This window comes from Lissotriton vulgaris, chromosome 1_1, assembly GCF_964263255.1.
Source record: "Lissotriton vulgaris chromosome 1_1, aLisVul1.2, whole genome shotgun sequence".
In the NCBI taxonomy this organism is placed as follows: Eukaryota; Metazoa; Chordata; class Amphibia; order Caudata; family Salamandridae; genus Lissotriton; species Lissotriton vulgaris.
Genome location: NC_141685.1, coordinates 371,717,852 through 371,741,779, shown reverse-complemented (window position 1 = coordinate 371,741,779; position 23,928 = coordinate 371,717,852). Strand labels below are relative to the sequence as shown.

Below are 23,928 nucleotides of genomic sequence, written 5' to 3'. Positions count from 1 at the left end.
GAAGGAACAAATGAAAAAAAGAAGCTTGGAATGCCCCGTATGAGGCTTCTATGAATCATGATACTGCCGTTTTCTGGAAGTCGGTTAATGCCCCTTTCTTTAATGATAACTCTAAGAGATTGCCATTTCGGAGGAAGAGTGGGTATCACAATATGCTAAACTCTATAGTGATCAACTTTCAACTGACCAGGTATCGGCAGGGCTAGAACTGGAGCTTATACCCACTTTTCAGAAACTGGACATGGACTTTACTCTGAAAGAGGTCAATTTGACTATCAAAGCCGGTATGGGCGGTAAGGCACCAGGCCCGGATGGTGTCCCAGTTGACTTGTTTAAAAATAATGTGGTACTCTGGGGATCCCTGTTCATGCAACTCTTTAATGCATGCTGCTCTATGGGGTTGCTAACGACATGGTACGAATCCATTATCCTACCAATATTTAAGAAGGGTAATAGAGCAAGCCCAGCCTGTTATCACCAATATCACTATGAGATTCCACAGTTAAGGTAATCGAGTGCGTGGTCTTAGATAGACTACAAACATGGGCGGACGAGCAATCATTTATCAGAGGTCTCCAATTAGGATTTCGAAAGGGCCTTGGAACTATTGATCAAGGTCAAAAATCTTCATATTCTTTTAGATAAATATACGAAAGCCAAAGGAGGGAAGCTGTTTTTAACTTTTGTTGACCTAACATCAGCATTTGAATGCGTCACTCATGAAAAGCTGTGGGCAATTCTGAAAAGGCTGGGGGTGGACGACCATATAGTTTCCTTTCTTAGGCAACTATATTCAGGGGCAAGGGCAAAGGTCCGATTTGGTAAGGATGGGGATTGTACTAGGGCGTTTCACATTTCAAGAGGAGTGCGACAGGGCTGTATCCTTGCCCCATTCCTGTTTACTCTATACATCAACGACTTAGAAAGCACTCTGCTTAGGGAGTGCAGGGATATGCCTATGGCAGCGACACGACCTATCCCTGCACTCCCTTATGCAGATGATGCGGTTTTGATGGCCCAAACGCCAATTGCCTTCCAAAGGGCCGTAATGTCCTTTTTCGCAATTTATGATTAATATGGGCCTTACAATTATTCGTTCTAAAACCTTCTCCATGAATTGTGGGCTTGGGGAAAATAAAAAGAAAATATCAATTCATATTATTTCAAAGGCACTAGATAACACGCCAACATTTCCCTATTTGGGGATTCTGTTTCAACAGACTAGCTCCTGGTGCAATGCAATTAAAGCTAGAAGGCTCCTATTTTGTAAGTCATTGATGGCACTCACAAATTTTAGCAGGAAAATGGGTAGGCGGTCACCAGGGGAAATGTTGTGTATTTGTAAGGCTACATGTGTAGCGATTGCTACTTACGGTGCAGGCATTTGGGGGTACGCTAACGTTACCACACTACAGGGGGCAGAAAACAGTTTTCTCAGGTGGCTTTTCAAACATGGCTGTTTGCAAGGGCGTACCCATAGTTACTGTTCATTTGTTCTTATGGTTTTGCTGTTAGGCGCCTTGATGCCTTCGGGCTTAGTTGCGCGATACAAGATTCTTTTAATTTCATTTCAGGTACATTTTGGCAGTCCCGGACAGCGCTTCCACACTAATCTGTCACACAGAACTCGGTCTGCCGTACCTTGAAGATGTGATTAAAATTCAACCTGTCCTTTTGTGGCATAGGGTTTGGACCACCGAAGAGACTTCATTTAATCACTTTATTTTAAAGGACGTAATGAGTATTGACGGGGCTAATAAGATAAGATGGCTACATTATGTTAAGATGTTCTTATCCCAAAAGGCCACAAGGAATATTTTAGTGATCCTTTATCAATGTGTCAGGTTCCTAGAAAGGTTCTTAAAAACCTTTGTATGACACATTTGAGTGATCTTAGAATAATTAGTGAAATGACCAAACCTACGGTGGTGGCACACCATCTCACCTTGGTTTCTATCAATACTCAGCCTTATACTTTGCTACCTATTAAGGATTTTGACAGGTTTTTGTTAACGCGCCTCAGACTTAACATCTTGTGATTATACTAAAATGAAAGAAATAGATGTTTTTTCTATTTCTTTACTTTTGGTATAATCGCGGCACCCGCACTTTACTTATCACATTTTAAAAGTAAAGCGCAGGTGCCGCGATTATACCAAAAGTAAAGAAATAGAAAAAACATCTATTTCTTTCATTTTAGAATAATCGCGGCACCCACGCTTTACTTTTAAAATGTTATAAGCAAAGCGCGGGTGCCGCGGCTGCCTGTTGAGCGCTTGTGGACTACTTAGCTATGGAAATACACTCTGGCGTAATATGTGCTAAATGTTTGCGTGGCATGAACTGTTGGGAAAGTAAACCACCCACTCCCTCCCTAGGAAGCACCTGCTGCGTTGGAAAATTGAGTGTTGGAAGATGTGATCAGTTTGTATTGTTTATTTGTCCCTTAAGCACTGGGTGTCATGTTTGGATGCTACCGAAGGGCATTTGACTTTTTTTTATGGTGGCCGCGGCAATGCTGTCTGCATTCGGAGTCCTTGGCTGTATATGGTCTCCCAGGAAGAGCTTCACTAATTTCGAACAGTCACGTGGCGCTTTTAGCCAGTCCTTACTTTTAAAGCAAAACCACTTCCTTGAAGTTGAATTTCCCTGTTAATATCTATGGGCCTATAAACAGATGTACCTTGCTAAAAGTCAGGTATAATTTAAAGTGAGATAGTTCCCGTCAAAAGTTGACTTGGCTGTTGACCGTTTCATTTTTAACTGTGGACCATTGATGCGGTTTGTACTGCCTCTCCGCCGATTTATCCAACCTGGAGCCCATCTGGATATTTTGTTAGAAGGTTGGTCCCCTTCTCTGTACCCCCACCTACGTGTCATCAAAGATTGCACAGGAAAAACCTTCAATAAATGTGAACTAAGTTATGACTCATGTAATCGGGGGTTTATACCATGCATGTTTGATCCTGGATAATAAAAATATCTGAAATGAATATTATGGATATGCATAAACACTCTAGGAAAAGGAAACTACAGTCTCATTCTGCATTATATATCCTTGCCAAACCATGTCATGATCGTTGTCATGTTGGCAAAAGTCGACAGGTCTTCTTGTGTCTTAACGTTGATGCCATATTCACTTCTATGTGACTAACATGCAACTCTTAGTGGTCTGCGCACAATATGCTTTTCATCATGAAGGCTAGCGAATTTATCCTCAAAGATGTATTTTTCAATAATTTGTCAGTCTGATTGCTTTATGTTTTGTTCTTTAGGCCAGCTGTTCAATTGTGTGCCTTTCTCAAACACCAATGGTTTCTGCCTGTTTCTGACCCCACCCCGGTCATTCCACATTCCGGTTGTGGTCATACTCTGGTTTCAATGAGCTGCGCTCCAGTATGTGACAGCATGACCCAGTGCGAAGTAAAGGAGCGCTGGACCGGGGAGGGCCCACGGGTACCAGTCACTTCATTTACAAGCGGGAGGCAACAGCAGTTCTAATGTGTGTGGGGCAGTGCCTTCTGAAGGCACATAAAGCGCCTTTGGCACCCCTACTTTTCCAGTAGGCACTAACAAATACTTCCGTACACACGCCATACCCGCGCACCTTCGTCTTGTCCTACCATACCCCCTGCTGCATTCTGCGGGGTCGCTCACAGAAGAAAGGGACCTCATTCCGGCACCTCTGCGCTCACTGTGGTGCGAGCGTTAACCCAACATGAGAGGCGTCATGTGCATCTCACTCCTTGCCAATAACAGCACTGGTTTGCCCCACAAATGGCTTCGCCGAAGCACTGCAGTCCTGACCGAGCACCCCTGCTTTTTCAGCAGTGCACTGGCATGGCATCTCAACCCTGTCCTGTTGCAAGTCATTTCGCATTTCTACCCCTCCACAGGACACCGTTCTAACTCCTGTGTATCACACGCCCCTCAAGTACAAAATGAAAAGGTACTAAACAGGCAGAGAGCAGGAGAACAGTAGCAGGCGCTTGAGATGGGATAGCTTGGTGCTCCTTGCAGTCAAGAGCTACAGAGCCGGCTCAGCTTGCCCCTGCTTTGGGCACCACAAGACTGGGCATGTGGGATCCCAGGCTGCAACATAGGCACAGGTAGGCACTGAATTAGGTCTGCCTCCCCCGGACATTTCCTCTGTCTGTGTGGAGCCAGTCTGGGCGGCTGCCTGGGGTTTTAGGACGGGTAGGCTGCGCATGGAAGTCCCTCCCATGCAAATTTGTCGCACTGCGTCACATGGTACAGTAATAACAAAACAAACGGCAACGGAATGCGTTTTGTTATTGGTTGTGCACACCTATAAAGCAATCCGCTCCCCCACTGTCCTCCAGGTACAGCAGTGCTGGGACAATTTTCTGACTGTGGAGCTGGCCGGGGGCATCTGTTCACTAAATTTAGAGGGATTCTGGGATAATGAACATAATAGGGATTCCTGGTGTTTCCGAAGGAGGCAGACAGTGCAGCACATGAGCGAAACACTGAACTGGGGAGCGTGTTGAGGGAGGGAAGGAGTCGGAGGGAATGGTAGTCAGAATTTTTTTGCCAATATGTTAATCATTATAATACAGTATGCTTAAATATCTGGCTAACTTTTTCTGTTTATTTTTAAAAGATGGTTATTTAAAAGAAATCATTAATAAATCACAGTGGTTTAGCCATGCTTAGACACCTCTTCACCTCTTCACCTCTTCACCTCCTCACCTCCTCACCTCTTCACCTCTTCACCTCTTCACCTCTTCACCTCCTCACCTCCTCACCTCCTCACCTCCTCACCTCCTCACCTCCACACCTCCACACCACGCCAACAAACGGACACAGAAATATGAAATCAAGCAGACACAATCCACAAACTGGCACATTGAGACACATTCCGACAGTCATACAAATAAAACGACAGGCACATGGAGACAATGCCACAGATACACAGAAGCAAATACACAAAGCTGGACAAAGACTTCAGCAGAGTGGCAAGAACACACTCTCAGGCCATAGAAAGTCCCAGTGCACAAAAGGAGAAATTCAAATGGACGAAAACGGATATCCCCAGTGAAAAGAAAATAACACAATTATGCAAGCAAACATAACGATACGTGAAATGTCAAGCACAACAGCCCACGCTGCACAAATGTGGGGGTCTGTGGTGCGTACCACTGAAACCTGCACCAGAATGATCTCTCTGCAGCCGGTGCTGGGTGTGGCTGGTCGATGGAGCCCACACTGCAGGAGCAGCAGCAGCAGCACACAGGCCAGCTGCCACAAGCCCAATCTGCGTACCATGGAGCATGATGTGCCCGTACGGCAGCAGAATAGGCCATCTGCCAGCATGCCGCTGTTAGTGCCTGCTGCATGTGGTGGAGCTCAGCCCATACTGTGGCAGCGTGGGGCAAGCTGCCATCATTCGCTCGCTGCTCAGTGCAACTGGTCACATACGGCTACCCATATGCTCCTGCAGAGGCAGTTGGATTGGAATCCAAAAGGAGCACGGGAGAGGCTTTAAAGGGAGCAAGCGATATTCAGCTACTTCGGATGAGTTTTGAAGAAAGACTATTCACTGAAAAACACGATGTTTAACCCACCAATATTCGAGCAAAAGACATTGTGCCTGCAATTCTGACGAGAAACCAGTGAAATGTTCCAATAAGTCACATTAGGGCCCAGTTAGGCAGTACTAATAGGAGTCACAGCACTAGACAAAGGGCGCTGGCATAACAATGAGTCAGCGTCGGTAAGAGTGTCTCGAGTTCCTACCGGCTGGCGAAGCGAGGGTTCCCAATTACCCGACCCAACAAGTTAGGAAGAAAATGAAAGTGAGCCGCCGGGCGCGCGGCCGCGAAATTGAACGCGGGGCAGGAATTGAAAGTGATCGCGGAAAGGGAATTGAAATTGATCACGGGGAGGGAATTGCAAAATTGGAATTGATCGCGAGGAGGGAATTGAAGGTGATTGCAAGCATTTCTTTCATGTGGGAACAATGCAGGTCGCAGAGTACTATACAATGCGAGAGAAAAGTAGCCCGGGTGTTATGTGGCGCGCGCGTCCGCATGCATCGGCGAGGGGTCCTGGGTCTTGGATGCGCAGTGGGATGCGCAGCAGTGGGAACGGGGGCTGTGTGCGTGCGCCACGAAATTGATTTCAAAGAAGTGGGCCTCTCAAGTGCGTGAAAAGAAGCCCGGGAGTTGTCTGCGGGCACCCGCGCCGCAAAAGTTATCACAATGGTATTCACACGATAAAGCCACATGGCAGCTGTGCACGTTGCGCGCGCTTGTGCATGTAACAGCAAGCTGGTGGTTGGGAAAAGCATGCGGGCAGCACTATGAAAACTCGCTTCTAAATGTCTCGCAGAGCAGTGCATGCGCTGACTCAGCGAGACCTAAAAAAATAAATAATTTTTAAGAACAGCCTCAGGACAGCCCCACTCTGGGGTGGATTCCACCCTGGTGGAGTCTTACCGGTGTGGGAAGAGGTAGCAAATAATAAAGCAAGTCACATTACGTGAGTGAGCCTATCTTCTCTAATTCTTGGAATTTCCCCCGTTTTTTCCTGGAGGGAGAGCAGCAGTTGGTGATGAGACTGACATTATGACAAGTGTGTTGAAAAAACTATTTTAAATACAAGTCAAGGGTATCACGCCAATTGTTGTGTTGTGATAGATCATTAAAGGCAGCCGTGAACCCAGGAGTGCCTTTTTCTCTCTCTCTCTCTCTGTTATATGATAACCCTCATATACCACAAATAACAGACCAGAATTGCTTATGGGTCACCCACATCTCACAAACACCAATGACTACCTTCCTCAAACAACCACTCAGTACCAAAATGGACAGAAACCAATGGTTCAAGGGATCTGCTGTATACAGCTTGAGTATCCCACCACGAAGTTTGCAATCAAACTAAGATCCAATTATTACATAAAGGAGAGCCAAAGCGCAGACAATCCAGGTAGATTTGCGGATCTTTGCCTTTCCTCCTCTCCTCACCTGTCCAGCTCTCCCCAATTCACAAGTACATTAGAGAGTGGTCCTCCCAAATGCTGCAATCAGCAAGAGAAACAAAGTGAAAAGTAGAACACAAAACGTAAACGTAACTCGGAATATGCGGAGAAAACTAGAATAGCAAGCCAACTACAATTCGAATTTGTGCATCTATCACTCAAATTCCATCTTGCATCTCCCTGCTAGACCCTATGTCCCATGACACGATTAGCGCATACCTGTGGTTACTCACAGACATCAAAATGCCTCACGTAATTTTAAAAAAATTAAAAGCACCACACACTTCTTCACAGTGTAGGGTGCTACCCATCTGATAATGGGCTTTGGTGTCCTGCAATGGGGTATGAAGTGCTATTTAAATGACCATACGGATGTGCTTAGCAGGAACGTTGAGCTAAGTGGAGATAATGTCTTTACTGAGAAATGGAAATGTTGAATGGTAAGGAACAACAAATCTGGGAGGTCTCATACCCTTTTGGGTCTTATACTGACGAATAGATGGTTGGAGAAGACGATGAAAAAATTGAGTGTACTCATCATGGCCAGCAGCTCATTTCCAGGCCATAGCCACCTGCCACACCTCACACCAGTGGCTGGTGTGTGGGGAAGAAAGAGTTGTATGGGGTGTTTGAAGGGTTAGCAAGCTCAGCCCAAAACTCCCTACTACGGTTTAATTTTACCCAAGCCACAAAGCCGTGGACTGTAGGACCAGGAAGTTAAATATAATAGGACTGCGTTCAGTGTATATCTCTGGTTTCCCACCTTAAGGCCATCAGATTTTGTTTATTGGGGGCGAGGAGAAGAGGAAAGGCATATGGAATGGGTTGGCGCATGACTATCTTTCCTCTTCTCACAACCCTTCTAAGGGAAGGAGACCAAGCACAGAAGGGATGAAACTGAAGTTGAATTGTTTATGTGCATGATAAAAGTACATGGATGAGTTTCTCTGTGGTCATGCGGTTGTTCTTCACACAAACAGAGGGCTGGCACTTACATAGTTCTAAAAATAAGTACTGGGAGGACTGCAAGGATTATGTGTATGTGGAAGCCAAATATTCGGTGTACTCCCATGCATGCCAGTCATGCCCACAATTAAAGAGTCCCAGGGGAGGAAGAATTTACCAGCAACTCCTTCCATAAACTCGAACTAATATTTTTTCTGGAGAGACCGAGCGGGTGGACAAGTTTACAGAAAATCTAAATGAAAACAAAGCAAATGCATTTTCAGTGGCACCATCTAAATCCAAGATTGACATGTTCCTCAATGCACATAATGAGCTAAACTTTATCACTATACATATAGGTAAGGTATTTTAAAGAGTCAGACTCACAAGGACATCTAAAGATATAAAGAAGGCACCCAGTTCTGTTAATAGAGGGAGCTTTTCCTTACAACGAGGTATGTAAAATACAAGGCACTTTCAGATAGATGGTTCTCAAGAAACTGCTGACAGGAGAATTCCAAACTCCAGGCAGACCATGCATCTTGTCACATTTTCATTAGAGCAATTTTATGCGGTTGGAAAGTTGCAACAAGCACAGCATTTTCTGCTTAGCGCAATCAATTATTTCCATCAGTCGGCCGGTCCACTTTACTCAGCAGACGGCGGCAGCACATATGCAGCACCTTCATAAAGATGCATAAGTGACTGCAATGGGAGAGGTTAAATAATTGCCGCAGGCCACTGCAGTGGGCGATTTACAGTTAATTTACTGATGCGAAATGCATGCTTGGGGTTACTTACACAGGATACTAAGGAATAGTAGAGTTCCACACAAGGTACACAAAGATAAAATTCACTAACATCAAGCGTACATTAGCCAAAAACCCCGGCAACATAAATTGTTCATTACTTATTGGAATAAAGTTATTCGTACTTAATTTCAGTGTAGCTGTGCATGACCGAAAGACCATCACAAATTAAAAAACCCTCACCTGGAGGTTTGTGAAACTCTTTACTTCACCAGAAGACGAAGAGACAACATGAATGCACTTTCAAAAAGGCAGAAAGAGGCAGCTTACGGGGAGTGGGCAGCAGGTTGGGGTGGTGACATGCAGAACAGTACCTTACCCTTTCTACCCGTCAGCCACAGCATGCAGTGCCGAAACATGGCAGTGACGGGGGCCATTGGATGAGGTGAGAGAGTAGGAGCAGACAAGGGAATGAATGGTGGATGAGTGATGGCGGGACAGGCACACACAGACACAGGGCGGCGGGTGAAATCACAGCTCCAGTCCGAGTCACAACGCGGCTGGCCCCCCGTCCAAACGACAGAACAAATCAGGTTTTATAAACACACAAACCGCCACCTTCCAAACAGCCCTGCGACTGTCTCCATACGGGCCAGTAAAACGGGTATCCTCGCTGCTCAAGAGCAGTCATGGTATGTAAAAGCAACCCTCAGCAGCGGCAGCAGTTACAGTAGTCCACTTTCCTTTCATATCTGCGTTACATTTGTAATCTCGATGCGCGTCCGTGCGCAGGCGTGCGTCGCCGCCTGAGCCGCAGCGCTTCGGGTCCTGAATGCTCCTCGCGGGCGTGCGCGTGCCAGCCGGCTGCAGGCTCGAATGGCACCTGTGGAAAGACAGCATCGCAGCAGGACATCAAACAAGGTACATGCTCACCCTGGAAGTGGAAGGTCTTCTGATCCACAGTGATGGTGAAGGTGCTGTCGTCCTCGTCGTCTATGCCAATCACAGCCCCCTGCGAATCAAAGAAGAGACCTGGTCAGCAGCAGCCACTGACAGCAGCAGCACACACAGCATCTCCCCCCGCACCACCGCACCGGGAGAGGCCCTCGGGCGGCGGCAGGCAAACCAGGAAGTGACCGGAGAAACTTCACGGCTTCACTCCTGGCAAGATGCAATTCACCCACTTCCCAAAGTAACAAGTGCCGCCAAAGCCCATAGGTCTGCCTTTTTAGATTGAAAGTGCTACTTCAGTGATCGGCCAGTTTGTGTATGTGCTTGAGCGGGTGGATGATGTGATATCCGTGAGCTCTACCTCTACGACACAACAGATGAGAGGTGGATACGAGAGCGAGGCTGTGATCGGGGAGAGCGGGCTGTGATCGGGGAGAGCGGGCTGTGAGGAAGGTAATGCACGGAGGAGAGCTCGACCAGAGGCGGAAGGAGACTGGCAAACATGCAGGGGCATCCAAGTGAGAGGAGCAGCAGGATGATCGGAAGCGGCGAAGGATAGCACGAGGTGCAGCCAGCAGGATGAGATGAAGTGCAGAGAATAAAAGCAGAGTGCACGGGGATAAGAGACTGGCGAGAGATACAGAAGAAGGCGAATAGGGTTCAGCAGAACGACGAAGTGCAGAGAATAAAAGCAGAGTGCACGGGGATAAGAGGCTGGCGAGAGATACAGAAGAATGCAAACAGGGTTCAGCAGAACGACGTGAAGTACAGTGAATAAAAGCAGAGTGCACGGGGAGAAGAGACTGTCGAGAGATACAGAAGAATGTGAACAGGGTTCAGCAGAACGACGTGAAGTGCAGAGAATAAAAGCAGAGTGCACGGGGAGAAGAGACTGGCGAGAGATACAGAAGAAGGCGAATAGGGTTCACAGAACGACGTGAAGTGCAGAGAATAAAAGCAGAGTGCACGGGGAGAAGAGACTGGCGTGAGATACAGAAGAATGCAAACAGGGTTCAGCAGAACGACGTGAAGTGCAGTGAATAAAAGCAGACTGCACGGGGAGAAGAGACTGGCGTGAGATACAGAAGAATGCAAACAGGGTTCAGCAGAACGACGTGAAGTGCAGAGAATAAAAGCAGAGTGCCCGGGGAGAAGAGACTGGCGAGAGATACAGAAGAAGGCGAATAGGGTTCACAGAACGACGTGAAGTGCAGAGAATAAAAGCAGAGTGCACGGGGAGAAGAGACTAGCGAGAGATACAGAAGAATGCAAACAGGGTTCAGCAGAACGACGTGAAGTGCAGAGAATAAAAGCAGACTGCACGGGGAGAAGAGACTGGCGAGAGATACAGAAGAATGCAAACAGGGTTCAGCAGAACGACGTGAAGTGCAGAGAATAAAAGCAGACTGCACGGGGATAAGAGACTGGCGAGAGATACAGAAGAATGTGAACAGGGTTCAGCAGAACGACGTGAAGTGCAGAGAATAAAAGCAGAGTGCACGGGGAGAAGAGACTGGCGAGAGATACAGAAGAATGCAAACAGGGTTCAGCAGAACGACGTGAAGTGCAGTGAATAAAAGCAGACTGCACGGGGATAAGAGACTGGCGAGAGATACAGAAGAATGTGAACAGGGTTCAGCAGAACGACGTGAAGTGCAGAGAATAAAAGCAGAGTGCACGGGGAGAAGAGACTGGCGAGAGATACAGAAGAAGGCGAATAGGGTTCAGCAGAACGACGTGAAGTGCAGAGAATAAAAGCAGACTGCACGGGGATAAGAGGCTGGCGAGAGATACAGAAGCATGTGAACAGGGTTCAGCAGAACGACGTGAAGCGCAGAGAATAAAAGCAGAGTGCACGGGGAGAAGAGACTGGTGAGAGATACAGAAGAATGTGAAGAGGGTTCAGCAGAACGACGTGAAGTGCAGAGAATAAAAGCAGACTGCACGGGGATAAGAGACTGGCGAGAGATACAGAAGAAGGCGAATAGGGTTCACAGAACGACGTGAAGTGCAAAGAATAAAAGCAGACTGCACGGGGATAAGAGGCTGGCGAGAGATACAGAAGAATGTGAACAGGGTTCAGCAGAACGACGTGAAGTGCAGAGAATAAAAGCAGAGTGCACGGGGAGAAGAGACTGGCGAGAGATACAGAAGAAGGCGAATAGGGTTCACAGAACGACGTGAAGTGCAGAGAATAAAAGCAGAGTGCACGGGGAGAAGAGACTGGTGAGAGATACAGAAGAATGTGAACAGGGTTCACAGAACGACGTGAAGTGCAGAGAATAAAAGCAGACTGCACGGGGATAAGAGGCTGGCGAGAGATACAGAAGAATGTGAACAGGGTTCAGCAGAACGACGTGAAGTGCAGTGAATAAAAGCAGAGTGCACGGGGAGAAGAGACTGGCGAGAGATACAGAAGAATGTGAACAGGGTTCAGCAGAACGACGTGAAGTGCAGTGAATAAAAGCAGAGTGCACGTGGATAAGAGGCTGGCGAGAGATACAGAAGAATGCAAACAGGGTTCAGCAGAACGACGTGAAGTGCAGTGAATAAAAGCAGAGTGCACGGGGATAAGAGACTGGCGAGAGATACAGAAGAATGCGAAGAGGGTTCAGCAGAACGACGTGAAGTGCAGAGAATAAAAGCAGACTGCACGGGGATAAGAGACTGGCGAGAGATACAGAAGAATGTGAACAGGGTTCAGCAGAACGACGTGAAGTGCAGTGAATAAAAGCAGACTGCACGGGGATAAGAGACTGGCGAGAGATACAGAAGAATGTGAACAGGGTTCAGCAGAACGACGTGAAGTGCAGTGAATAAAAGCAGACTGCACGGGGAGAAGAGACTGGCGAGAGATACAGAAGAATGTGAACAGGGTTCAGCAGAACAACGTGAAGTGCAGTGAATAAAAGCAGAGTGCACGGGGATAAGAGACTGGCGAGAGATACAGAAGAATGCAAACAGGGTTCAGCAGAACGACGTGAAGTGCAGTGAATAAAAGCAGAGTGCACGGGGATAAGAGACTGGCGAGAGATACAGAAGAATGCAAACAGGGTTCAGCAGAACGACGTGAAGTGCAGAGAATAAAAGCAGACTGCACGGGGAGAAGAGACTGGCGAGAGATACAGAAGAATGTGAACAGGGTTCAGCAGAACGACGTGAAGTGCAGTGAATAAAAGCAGACTGCACGGGGATAAGAGACTGGCGAGAGATACAGAAGAATGTGAACAGGGTTCAGCAGAACGACGTGAAGTGCAGTGAATAAAAGCAGAGTGCACGGGGATAAGAGACTGGCGAGAGATACAGAAGAATGTGAACAGGGTTCAGCAGAACGACGTGAAGTGCAGTGAATAAAAGCAGACTGCACGGGGAGAAGAGACTGGCGAGAGATACAGAAGAATGCAAATAGGGTTCAGCAGAACGACGTGAAGTGCAGAGAATAAAAGCAGACTGCATGGGGAGAAGAGACTGGCGTGAGATAGAGAAGAATGCAAACAGGGTTCAGCAGAACGACGAGAAGTGCAGAGAATAAAAGCAGAGTGCACGGGGAGAAGAGACTGGCGAGAGATACAGAAGAAGGCGAATAGGGTTCACAGAACGACGTGAAGTGCAGAGAATAAAAGCAGAGTGTACGGGGAGAAGAGACTGGTGAGAGATACAGAAGAATGTGAAGAGGATTCAGCAGAACGACGTGAAGTGCAGAGAATAAAAGCAGACTGCACGGGGATAAGAGACTGGCGAGAGATACAGAAGAATGTGAACAGGGTTCAGCAGAACGACGTGAAGTGCAGAGAATAAAAGCAGACTGCACTGGGATAAGAGACTGGCGAGAGATACAGAAGAATGTGAACAGGGTTCAGCAGAACGACGTGAAGTGCAGTGAATAAAAGCAGACTGCACGGGGATAAGAGACTGGCGAGAAATACAGAAGAATGCGAACAGGGTTCAGCAGAGCGACGTGAAGTGCAGAGAATAAAAGGAGAGTGCACGGGGGTAAGAGACTGGCGAGAGATACAGAAGAATGCGCACAGGGTTCATCAGAACGGCGCGAAGTGCAGAGAATAAAAGCAGAGTGCACAGGGATAAGAGACTGGCGAGAGATACAGAAGAATGCAAACAGGGTTCAGCAGAACGGCGTGAAGTGCAGAGAATAAAAGCAGAGTGCACGGGGATAAGAGACTGGCGAGCGATACAGAAGAAGGCGAACAGGGTTCATCAGAACGGCGCGAAGTGCAGAGAATGAAAGCAGAGTGCACGGGGATAAGAGACTGGCGAGAGATACAGAAGAATGTGAACAGGGTTCAGCAGAACGACGTGAAGTGCAGTGAATAAAAGCAGAGTGCACGGGGATAAGAGACTGGCGAGAGATACAGAAGAATGTGATCAGGGTTCAGCAGAACGACGTGAAGTGCAGTGAATAAAAGCAGACTGCACGGGGAGAAGAGACTGGCGAGAGATACAGAAGAATGCAAATAGGGTTCAGCAGAACGACGTGAAGTGCAGAGAATAAAAGCAGACTGCACGGGGAGAAGAGACTGGCGTGAGATACAGAAGAATGCAAACAGGGTTCAGCAGAACGACGAGAAGTGCAGAGAATAAAAGCAGAGTGCACGGGGAGAAGAGACTGGCGAGAGATACAGAAGAAGGCGAATAGGGTTCACAGAACGACGTGAAGTGCAGAGAATAAAAGCAGACTGCACGGGGATAAGAGGCTGGCGAGAGATACAGAAGAATGTGAACAGGGTTCAGCATAACGACGCGAAGTGCAGTGAATAAAACCAGACTGCACGGGGATAAGAGACTGGCGAGAGATACAGAAGAATGCAAACAGGGTTCAGCAGTACGACGTGAAGTGCAGAGAATAAAAGCAGAGTGTACGGGGAGAAGAGACTGGCGAGAGATACAGAAGAAGGCGAATAGGGTTCACAGAACGACGTGAAGTGCAGAGAATAAAAGCAGAGTGCACGGGGAGAAGAGACTGGTGAGAGATACAGAAGAATGTGAAGAGGGTTCAGCAGAACGACGTGAAGTGCAGAGAATAAAAGCAGACTGCACGGGGATAAGAGACTGGCGAGAGATACAGAAGAATGTGAACAGGGTTCAGCAGAACGACGTGAAGTGCAGAGAATAAAAGCAGACTGCACGGGGATAAGAGACTGGCGAGAGATACAGAAGAATGTGAACAGGGTTCAGCAGAACGACGTGAAGTGCAGTGAATAAAAGCAGACTGCACGGGGATAAGAGACTGGCGAGAGATACACAAGAATGCGAACAGGGTTCAGCAGAGCGACGTGAAGTGCAGAGAATAAAAGGAGAGTGCACGGGGGTAAGAGACTGGCGAGAGATACAGAAGAATGCGCACAGGGTTCATCAGAACGGCGCGAAGTGCAGAGAATAAAAGCAGAGTGCACGGGGATAAGAGACTGGCGAGCGATACAGAAGAAGGCGAACAGGGTTCATCAGAACGGCGCGAAGTGCAGAGAATGAAAGCAGAGTGCACGGGGATAAGAGACTGGCGAGAGATACAGAAGAATGTGAAGAGGGTTCAGCAGAACGACGTGAAGTGCAGAGAATAAAAGCAGACTGCACGGGGATATGAGATTGGCGAGAGATACAGAAGAATGCAAACAGGGTTCAGCAGAACGACGTGAAGTGCAGAGAATAAAAGGAGAGTGCACGGGGATAAGAGACTGGCGAGAGATACAGAAGAATGCGCACAAGGTTCATCAGAATGGCGCGAAGTGCAGAGAATGAAAGCAGACTGCACGGGGATAAGAGACTGGCGAGAGATACAGAAGAATGTGAAGAGGGTTCAGCAGAACGACGTGAAGTGCAGAGAATAAAAGCAGACTGCACGGGGATAAGAGACTGGCGAGAGATACACAAGAATGTGAAGAGGGTTCAGCAGAACGGCGCGAAGTGCAGAGAATGAAAGCAGAGTGCACGGAGATAAGAGACTGGCGAGAGATACAGAAGAATGTGAAGAGGGTTCAGCAGAACGACGTGAAGTGCAGAGAATAAAAGCAGACTGCACGGGGATAAGAGACTGGCGAGAGATACAGAAGAATGCGAACAGGGTTCAGCAGAACGACGTGAAGTGCAGAGAATAAAAGCAGACTGCACGGGGATGAGAGACTGGCGAGAGATACAGAAGAATGCGAACAGGGTTCAGCAGAACGGCGCGAAGTGCAGAGAATGAAAGGGGAGTGCACGGGGAGAAGAGACTGGCGAGAGATACAGAAGAAGGCGAATAGGGTTCACAGAATGACGTGAAGTGCAGAGAATAAAAGGAGAGTGCACGGGGAGAAGAGACTGGAGAGAGATCCAGAAGAAGGCGAATAGGGTTCACAAAACGACGTGAAGTGCAGAGAATAAAGCAGAGTGCACGGGGATAAGAGACTGGCGAGAGATACAGACCAATGCGAACAAGGTTCAGCAGAACAACGTGCAGTGCAGTGAATAAAAGCAGAGTACGGGGGATACGAGAACGGCAGACATGTGTGCTGGTGCTCAACGTGAGAGGTGCAACGGAATGGCGAGAGATGCAGAAAATGAGATGACGGCGTAGTAGAATGGCACGAGGTGCAATAGAAAGATGAATGAGTGGAGAAGTGTGGCTCAGGGGTTAGAGGCGGCAGACCTGGAGCTTGAGTTCGGCCCGGGACCAGGGTTCAATTCCCCGCCTCGGCGGGTCTTGGGCTCAAAATTCCACGGACTCGTTAATTCTCGCTCCGGTGCCTTCTCAACTCACGGGTTCACACTCTGCGACTCTGGGCAATAGCTTGCTTAATCTCCACAACGGCCCCTCGCGGTGGGATGCCTGGCTTTCACCTTGTGGATACCCTGCCAGGGTTATCTCACAGGGGAATACCAGGACGGGTTCCCTAAGCAAGCGCTGAGATGCCCCAGGGTAAGTCATGCGCTATATAAGTTTCATTCATTTCAGAACCTAAGTAGGTGCAGAGATGAGGGTGTAGCAGAGGTGCAGAATGAGAGCTGCAGAGAATAAAATATGCAGGTGCAGCAGAGTAAAAGCTGGTAGGAGAAGGTTGGACATGCAGGTTCTCTGTGTGAGAGGTGCGGCAGCAGGGTGAAAGGCGAAAAATAATGAGTTGAGGATGAAGCAGAATGCCAAGAGTTGCTGAAGAATGAGATGAAGGTGCAGAAGCATGAGATGAGGATGCAGCAGAATGGCGTGAGATGCAGAAGAATGAGAGGAGGGTGCAGCAGGATGCCGAGAGATGCAGAAGAATGAGATGAGAGTGCAGCAGAATCACGAGAGAGGTAGAAGAATGAGATTAAGATGCAGAAGAATGAGATGGGTGCCACAGAATGGCGAGAGATGCAGAAGAATGAGATGAGAGTGCAGCAGAATCACGAGAGAGGCATAAGAATGAGATGAAGATGCAGAAGAATGAGACGAAGATGCAAAAGAATGAGATAAGGGTGCAACAGAATGGCGAGAGATGCAGAAGAATGAGGCGAGGGTGCCGCAGAATGGTGAGAGATGCAGAAGAATGAGGCGAGGGTGCCGCAGAATGGCGAGAGATGCAGAAGATTGAGAGGAGGGTGCAGCAGAATGGTGAACGGCGCAAAAGAATGAGATGAGGGTGCAGCAGAATGGCGAGAGATGCAGAAGAATTAGATGAAGATGCAGAAGAATGAGATGAGGGTGCAGCAGAATGGCGAGAGATGCAGAAGAATGAGATGAGGGTGCAGCAGAATGGTGAACGGCGCAAAAGAATGAGATGAGGGTGCAGCAGAATGGCGAGAGATGCAGAAGAATCAGATGAGGGTGCAGCAGAATGCAGAGGGATGCAGAAGAATGAGATGAAGGTGCAGAAGAATGAGATGAGGGTGTCGCAGAATGGCGTGAGATGCAGAAGAATGAAATGAGGGTGCAGCAGAATGGCGAGAGATGCTGCAGAAGAATGAGATGAGGGTGCAGCAGAAAGAGATGAGAGTGCAGCAGAATGGTGAGAGATGCAGAAGAATGAGATGAGGGTGCAGCAGAATGGTGAGAGGCGCAAAAGAATGAGATGAAGGTGAAGCAGAATGCCGAGATATGCAGAAGAATGGGATGAGGGTGCAGCAGAATGTCGAGAGATGCAGAAGAATGAGATGTGTGCAGCAGAATGCATAGAGATGCAGAAGAATGAAATGAGGGTCCAGCAGAATGCAGAGAGATTCAGAAGAATGAGATGAAGGTGCAGAAGAATGAGATGAGGGTGTCGCAGAATGGCGTGAGATGCAGAAAAATGAGATGAGGGTGCAGCAGAATGGCGAGAGATGCTGCAGAAGAATGAGATGAGGGTGCAGCAGAAAGAGATGAGGGTGCAGCAGAAAGAGATGAGGGTGCAGCAGAAAGAGATGAGGGTGCAGCAGAAAGAGATGAGGGTGCAGCAGAAAGAGATGAGGGTGCAGCAGAATGAGATGAGGGTGCAGCAGAATGAGATGAGGGTGCAGCAGAATGGTGAGAGGCGCAAAAGAATGAGATGAGGGTGAAGCAGAATGCCGAGATATGCAGAAGAATGAAATGAGGGTCCAGCAGAATGCAGAGAGATTCAGAAGAATGAGATGAAGGTGCAGAAGAATGAGATGAGGGTGTCGCAGAATGGCGTGAGATGCAGAAAAATGAGATGAGGGTGCAGCAGAATGGCGAGAGATGCTGCAGAAGAATGAGATGAGGGTGCAGCAGAAAGAGATGAGGGTGCAGCAGAAAGAGATGAGGGTGCAGCAGAAAGAGATGAGGGTGCAGCAGAAAGAGATGAGGGTGCAGCAGAAAGAGATGAGGGTGCAGCAGAATGAGATGAGGGTGCAGCAGAATGGTGAGAGGCGCAAAAGAATGAGATGAGGGTGAAGCAGAATGCAGAGTTATGCAGAAGAATGGGATGAGGGTGCAGCAGAATGTCGAGAGATGCAGAAGAATGGGATGAGGGTGCAGAGAGAAGCAGAATAATGAGATGAGGGTGCAGCAGAATGCGGGGAGATGCAGAAGCATGAGATGAGGGTGCAGCAGAATGGCATATGATGCAGAAGAATGAGATGAGGGTGCAGCAGAACGGCGAGAGAAGCTCCAGAAGAATGAGATGAGGGTGCCGCAGAATGAGATGAGGGTGCAGCAGAATGGCGAGAGATACAGAAGAATGAGATTAGGGTGCAGCAGAATGGCAAGAGATGTAGCAGAAGAATGGGATGAGGGTGCAGCAGAATGGCAGATGAAAATGTTACTTACCTTCGGTAACAATGTATCTGTAAGAGACATATATTAGTTATAGATTCCTTACCTCAAAATTACCCCCAGGCATCAGACTGGATCCGGAGAATTTTTTTCGTAGCAATACCGCTGCGCTTTGGTAGGTGGTGTCGGTCAACTCCGCATCTGTCGGCGTCATGGTCGCTGGGATGATGTTGCAGTGTCTACTAAGACCCCACCCCTGCACGCGGACGTCAGTTCTGACACCACTTTCCATGCCAGAAGCGCAGAGCCATGCAAGACACTGACCACTGGTGCATCCAACTAGGGCACTGGAAGAGAGTCCCTATCCCTAGAAGTCAGTTCGCAGAATGGGGAGGATGGGTGAGGCGGTAAGGAATCTATAACTAATATAGGTCTCTTACAGATACACCGTTACCGAAGGTAAGTAATTTGTTAATCTGAAAGAGACTATTAGTTATAGATACCTTACCTTAAAATAGATACCCCAGCAATACCAACCCGGAGATGGCTCTACCAACCAAGTTCACACCAGGAAGTCCTGGAGAACAGAACGGCTGAAAAAGCTGTCTCTCCGGACTTGCTGTCCAGGCAGTAATGACATGTAAATGTTTGCAAGGATGCCCACGTGGATGCCTGGCAGATATCAAGTAAGGGAACTCCATGTCCCAAAGCAGTAGTGGCCGCCGTCGGCCTGGTAGAGTGGTTGCGCAGACCTACTGGAGGTCCTTTTTTAGCTACAGAATAGCAGATCTAAATGCATAGGACAACCCATCGAGGGATGGTATGTTTGTGCACTGCCCCACCTTTGCTGGCACCCGCATAACGCATGAATAGTTGATCGTCCACCTGGAAATCTTTAGTGCATTCAAGGTAGACAGACAGCACACGGTTTGGGTTCAGACAGTTAGGTCTCTCCTCCTCTTTGGAAGGATGCGAAGGCGGAAAGAAGGTGGGTAATGTGATGGTCTGACTTATGTGTAAGAGGTAACCACTTGGGGTAGAAAAGAAGGCCTAATACGGAGGACTACTTTGTCCGAATGGACAGCAAGAAACGGAGGCTTTGAAGATAAGGCCTGAAGCTCACTCACCCTGCAAGCAGAGGTGATGGCAAGCAAGAAAGCAATTTTCAAAGTAAGGAGACGAAGAGGACAATTATGGAGTGGCTCAAAGGGAGCACACATAAGATAAGTGAGGACAAGGTTCAAGTCTCACTAGGGAAAGGAAAAGGAGGAAAGAGATGAGTAATGCTCTTCAGAAATCGGTTAACAATGGGGGACTTTAAAAGAGAAGGATGATCAGGAAGGCGAAGAAAGGCAGAAATATCTTAAAGATAGCTTTTAAGAGTGCCCAGAGCAGAGCCCTGCTGGGCCAAATAAATAATGAAGAGGAGAACCTCTGAAAGAGGGGCAGAAAGGGGATCCATAGCCTTTGCTGTGCACCATGCCACACATTTGTTCCATCTATAGGTGTATACCATTTTAGTGGAGGGAACCCTGGCTGCCAAGATGACATTACAGTCTTCGGGAGGAAGGTCAAAAGCTGTCAACTGTTGCCGCTGAATCTCCACACAAGGGGGTTGAACAGGTTCAGGTAGAGGAACCTCCACTGCTGCTGCAACAGAAGATCCTCCAGAAGAAGCAGTCTGATCGGAGGATCGATGGCCATGCTCAAGAGCTTGGGGTACCAGACTCTCCGTGCCCAGCCCGAAGCCACTAGAATGACTTGGGCCCAGTCACACTTGATCTTTTTCAGCACTCTTAGCAGAAATGGTACAGGCGGGACGGTGTAAAGGAGGCTGCAATTCCACTTGCAACTAAAAGTGTCACTGAGCGAGCGTCGCCTTGGAAACTCCAACGCCCAGAACTGCAGATATTGCACGTTTTCTTTGGTGGCGAATAGATCTAACCAAGCCTCTCTCCACTGCTGAAAGAGACCTTGCACCACCTCCAAGTGAAGACGCCATTTGTGATCCCTCATGCATCAGTGGCTGAGTTAGTCCACTCTGGCGTTCAGGGAACCTGCCAGGTATTGAACCACCAGGGTCATGCCCTGATGTTCGAACCATGCCCAAAGACAAAAAGCCGCTTGACATAGGGTCCACAACCCCACCACGCCTTCTTTGTTACAGTTCCACATGGAGGTGGTGGTGACCGTGAACACCGGCACTACTCTTCTTTTGAGAGAAGGAAGGAATGCCTTCAGTGCAAGAGGAATCGCCCAGAGCTCCAGAAGGTTGATATGGAGCCCAGACTCCGGCGGAGACTAGAGGCCTCATATCTCCACCTCTCCCATGTGGCCACCCCATCACAGGAGTGACACATCCGTCACCACTGTGTGCTCCGGTTGGGGAAGGGAGAGGGACCGGCCATGGACCCAATCCTGGTTTGTGAGCCACCCATTGAGATCAGGACGACATCGGAAAGATTCCCCTGATAGTTCGCCCACTGGAACTTCAGGTACCACTGCAGAGCCCGCATACGCCACCTGGCGTGATCTACCAGAAGGATAAAGGAGGCCATGAGGCCCAGCAGCCTCAGGGTCATTCAACGAAATACGGGATAGAGGCTGGAACATTGTATCTTAGCCCGAATATCCCAGACTAGCTGTTCGGGAGGATAGGCCCGCAACTGCACTGTATCTAGAACTGCGCCAATGAAAAGGAGATTCTGAGAGGGAATCAGGGGCAATTTCGCCATGTTGACTGTGTAGCCCAACGAATGAGGAGGTCCGCCATAGTTTGGAGAAGGGAGACAACAGCCTGGAGTGAGCCCGCCTTCAACAGCCAGTCATCGAGATAAGGGAAGACTGGAAATCCTGATCTGCGCAGGTGAGCTGCGACCACCGCCATCACTTTCGTGAACACCCAAGGGGCGCTGGTAAGCCCAAAAGGGAGCAGGGTAAACTGAAAATGCGCCCAGTCTACCGTGAACTGTAGGCAACGCCGGTGGGCAAGCAGGACAGGAATGTGAAAATAAGCATCCTGCAAGTCCAACGCTACCATCCAGTCTCCAGGGTCGATGGAAGACAAGACCTGAGCCAATGTTAGCATTTTGAACTTCTATTTCCGGAGGAGGAAGTTGACGTCCCTGAGATCTAAGATAGGACACAGGCCTTTGTCCTTCTTGGGTACCAGGACATAGTGGGAGTAGCAACTACGACCCACTTCTGGCACAGGGAAGAGTTTGATGGCTCCCTTGGCCAAAAGAGCCGCAAGATCCTGGTAGAGAAGGGCCGGATGATCCTCCGACATGTAATGGAGTGTCAGGGGCATAGAGGGAGGGCTAGTCTCGAAGGGGAGGAAGTAGCCCCTTTGGACTATTTGCAAAACGCACCTGCCCAAAGTGATGCTGCGCCAGTGGGGGAGGTGACGGCCGATCCTGCCGCCCACTGGCAACTAGTGGCCGTGAAAGATCTGACTAGGAAGGTTTGGAGGCTGCAGCAGGGGGCATTGGTGGACTCGCCCGCTCGCTGGCCCCAAGACCCACGACGCTGGGCCCCGCGTCAACGGTCATGCAGAAGCTGGGTATCTTGCACAGTCCTGTAACTGGGTAGAATGCGGCACAGCACCCCTTCGGTTGCCACGAAAGGGGCAAAAGGCAGACTGCATGGGGCGAGAGCTGGCAGCGAGGCCAAGGATCTGGCCGTAGCCCTAGAGTCCTTCAAACACTAGAGCACTTTGTCCCCCTTGGCACCAAACAGTCAACAGCCATCAAAGTGCATGTCCTAAAGGGTTGGTTGGACATCCCCAGAGAAGCAAGTGGATCTCATTCAGGTATAGCGCCTCAGGGCTACCGATGTTGAAACCGTTCTACCCCACGAGTTGGCGATATCTAGCCCACACCAGATGGTGAACTTTGCTGCGTCTCTACACTCTGTGATAGCGCAGGTGAGCATGACCAAGGCCTCCTCTGGGCACTGTGGCAGCACTTGTGCAACCGTTTCCCACACAGTGTGTGTAACAGCCCGAGAGACATGCAGTGTTCACCAACCGCAGTCCTAAGCTGGCGGAAGAAAACATCTTCTTCCCAAGATAGTCCACTTCTTAGATTCCCTATCTGGGGGAGCAGTAGGGAATGCGCCCTTTGACGGCGAGGCTTGCACCACCAAGCTCTTGGGGTAGGGTGTTGGGAGAGGGAAAGTGGGTTTCCTGGGGACGGGCAGTGGCGTCGGGCAATCATCCTGTCCACAGGAGCCCCTGTGCCTGGCTTGGACCAAGTGCCCAGAAGGGCCTCATTGAAAGGCAGCAGGGGCTCCGAAGAGGCTGCTGCTTGCTGAAGCACCTCAGTAAGGAGTTTAGTCCTGACTGCAACCGCAAGACGCTCAAAGCCCAAGGCCTCAGCCGCCCTATGCAACACCACATAATAGGAAGCTCCCTCCTCCGTTGCTATGGTAGGGGGCGAAAGCATACCAAGTCTGGGGAGTTATCCAGGCCACAGGCATCACCCAACTCCTCTCTCCAGTCGGGCTCTTCAAGCTGGTCAGCCAGGGCATCCACAGACCCCTCCCAGTTATCCTCTGGCTACCTCTCAGGGCGGTAGGGAACGCCAGGGATGAACAGCGGGACAAAATGACCATTCGGCGCCGGTCAACGTCGGTCCAGCACAGTGTCCATATCGGGGCTGGGGTCTGGGGTCGACACTGGCCGGGGGCACAGCCGGCAGCAGGGGTGTTGTCACTGGAATCGGCATCGGGGAAGGTACGTTGAGGTTGACTGGCACCGAACCGGATCCAGGCCTGGATCCATGGGGGCCCTGCGGCGCCAAGGCTCTCTGCGGCTTTTGATACCATATCTCATTAACTGCTGGCGGAGAAACTACAGGAATGCGTGTGGCCCTGCAGTGGTTAAGGAATTTTCTAACTGACAGATGCCAAACCACCATCCTTGGTCCCTATACTTCTCAAAAGTTCCTGCTGGATAAGGTGGTGCCTCAGGGTTCGTGTCTGAGGCCCACGCTTTTTAATGTATATATGGCTCCTCTACCAAAAATTGTGCAACCATTCGGCTTCGAGATAGTCTCATACGCCGACGATACACAACTGCTATTTACGTTCGGCACCAA

The 23,928-nt window shown here is 49.0% G+C and overlaps 1 protein-coding gene across 4 annotated transcripts in view; it reads right to left on the bottom strand.

Annotated features, from left to right (window-relative positions):
- The window catches only part of OSBPL9 (oxysterol binding protein like 9), a 1,205,712-nt gene that overhangs the window by 984,886 nt on the left and 196,898 nt on the right, over nt 1-23,928 (bottom strand). For all 4 annotated transcript variants that reach the window (XM_086952425.1, XM_086952427.1, XM_086952426.1 and 1 more), the window contains exon 3: nt 9,631-9,709. In XM_086952425.1, the coding sequence (XP_086808551.1) occupies nt 9,631-9,709 (79 nt within the window). The remainder of the gene's footprint in view (nt 1-9,630; nt 9,710-23,928) is intronic.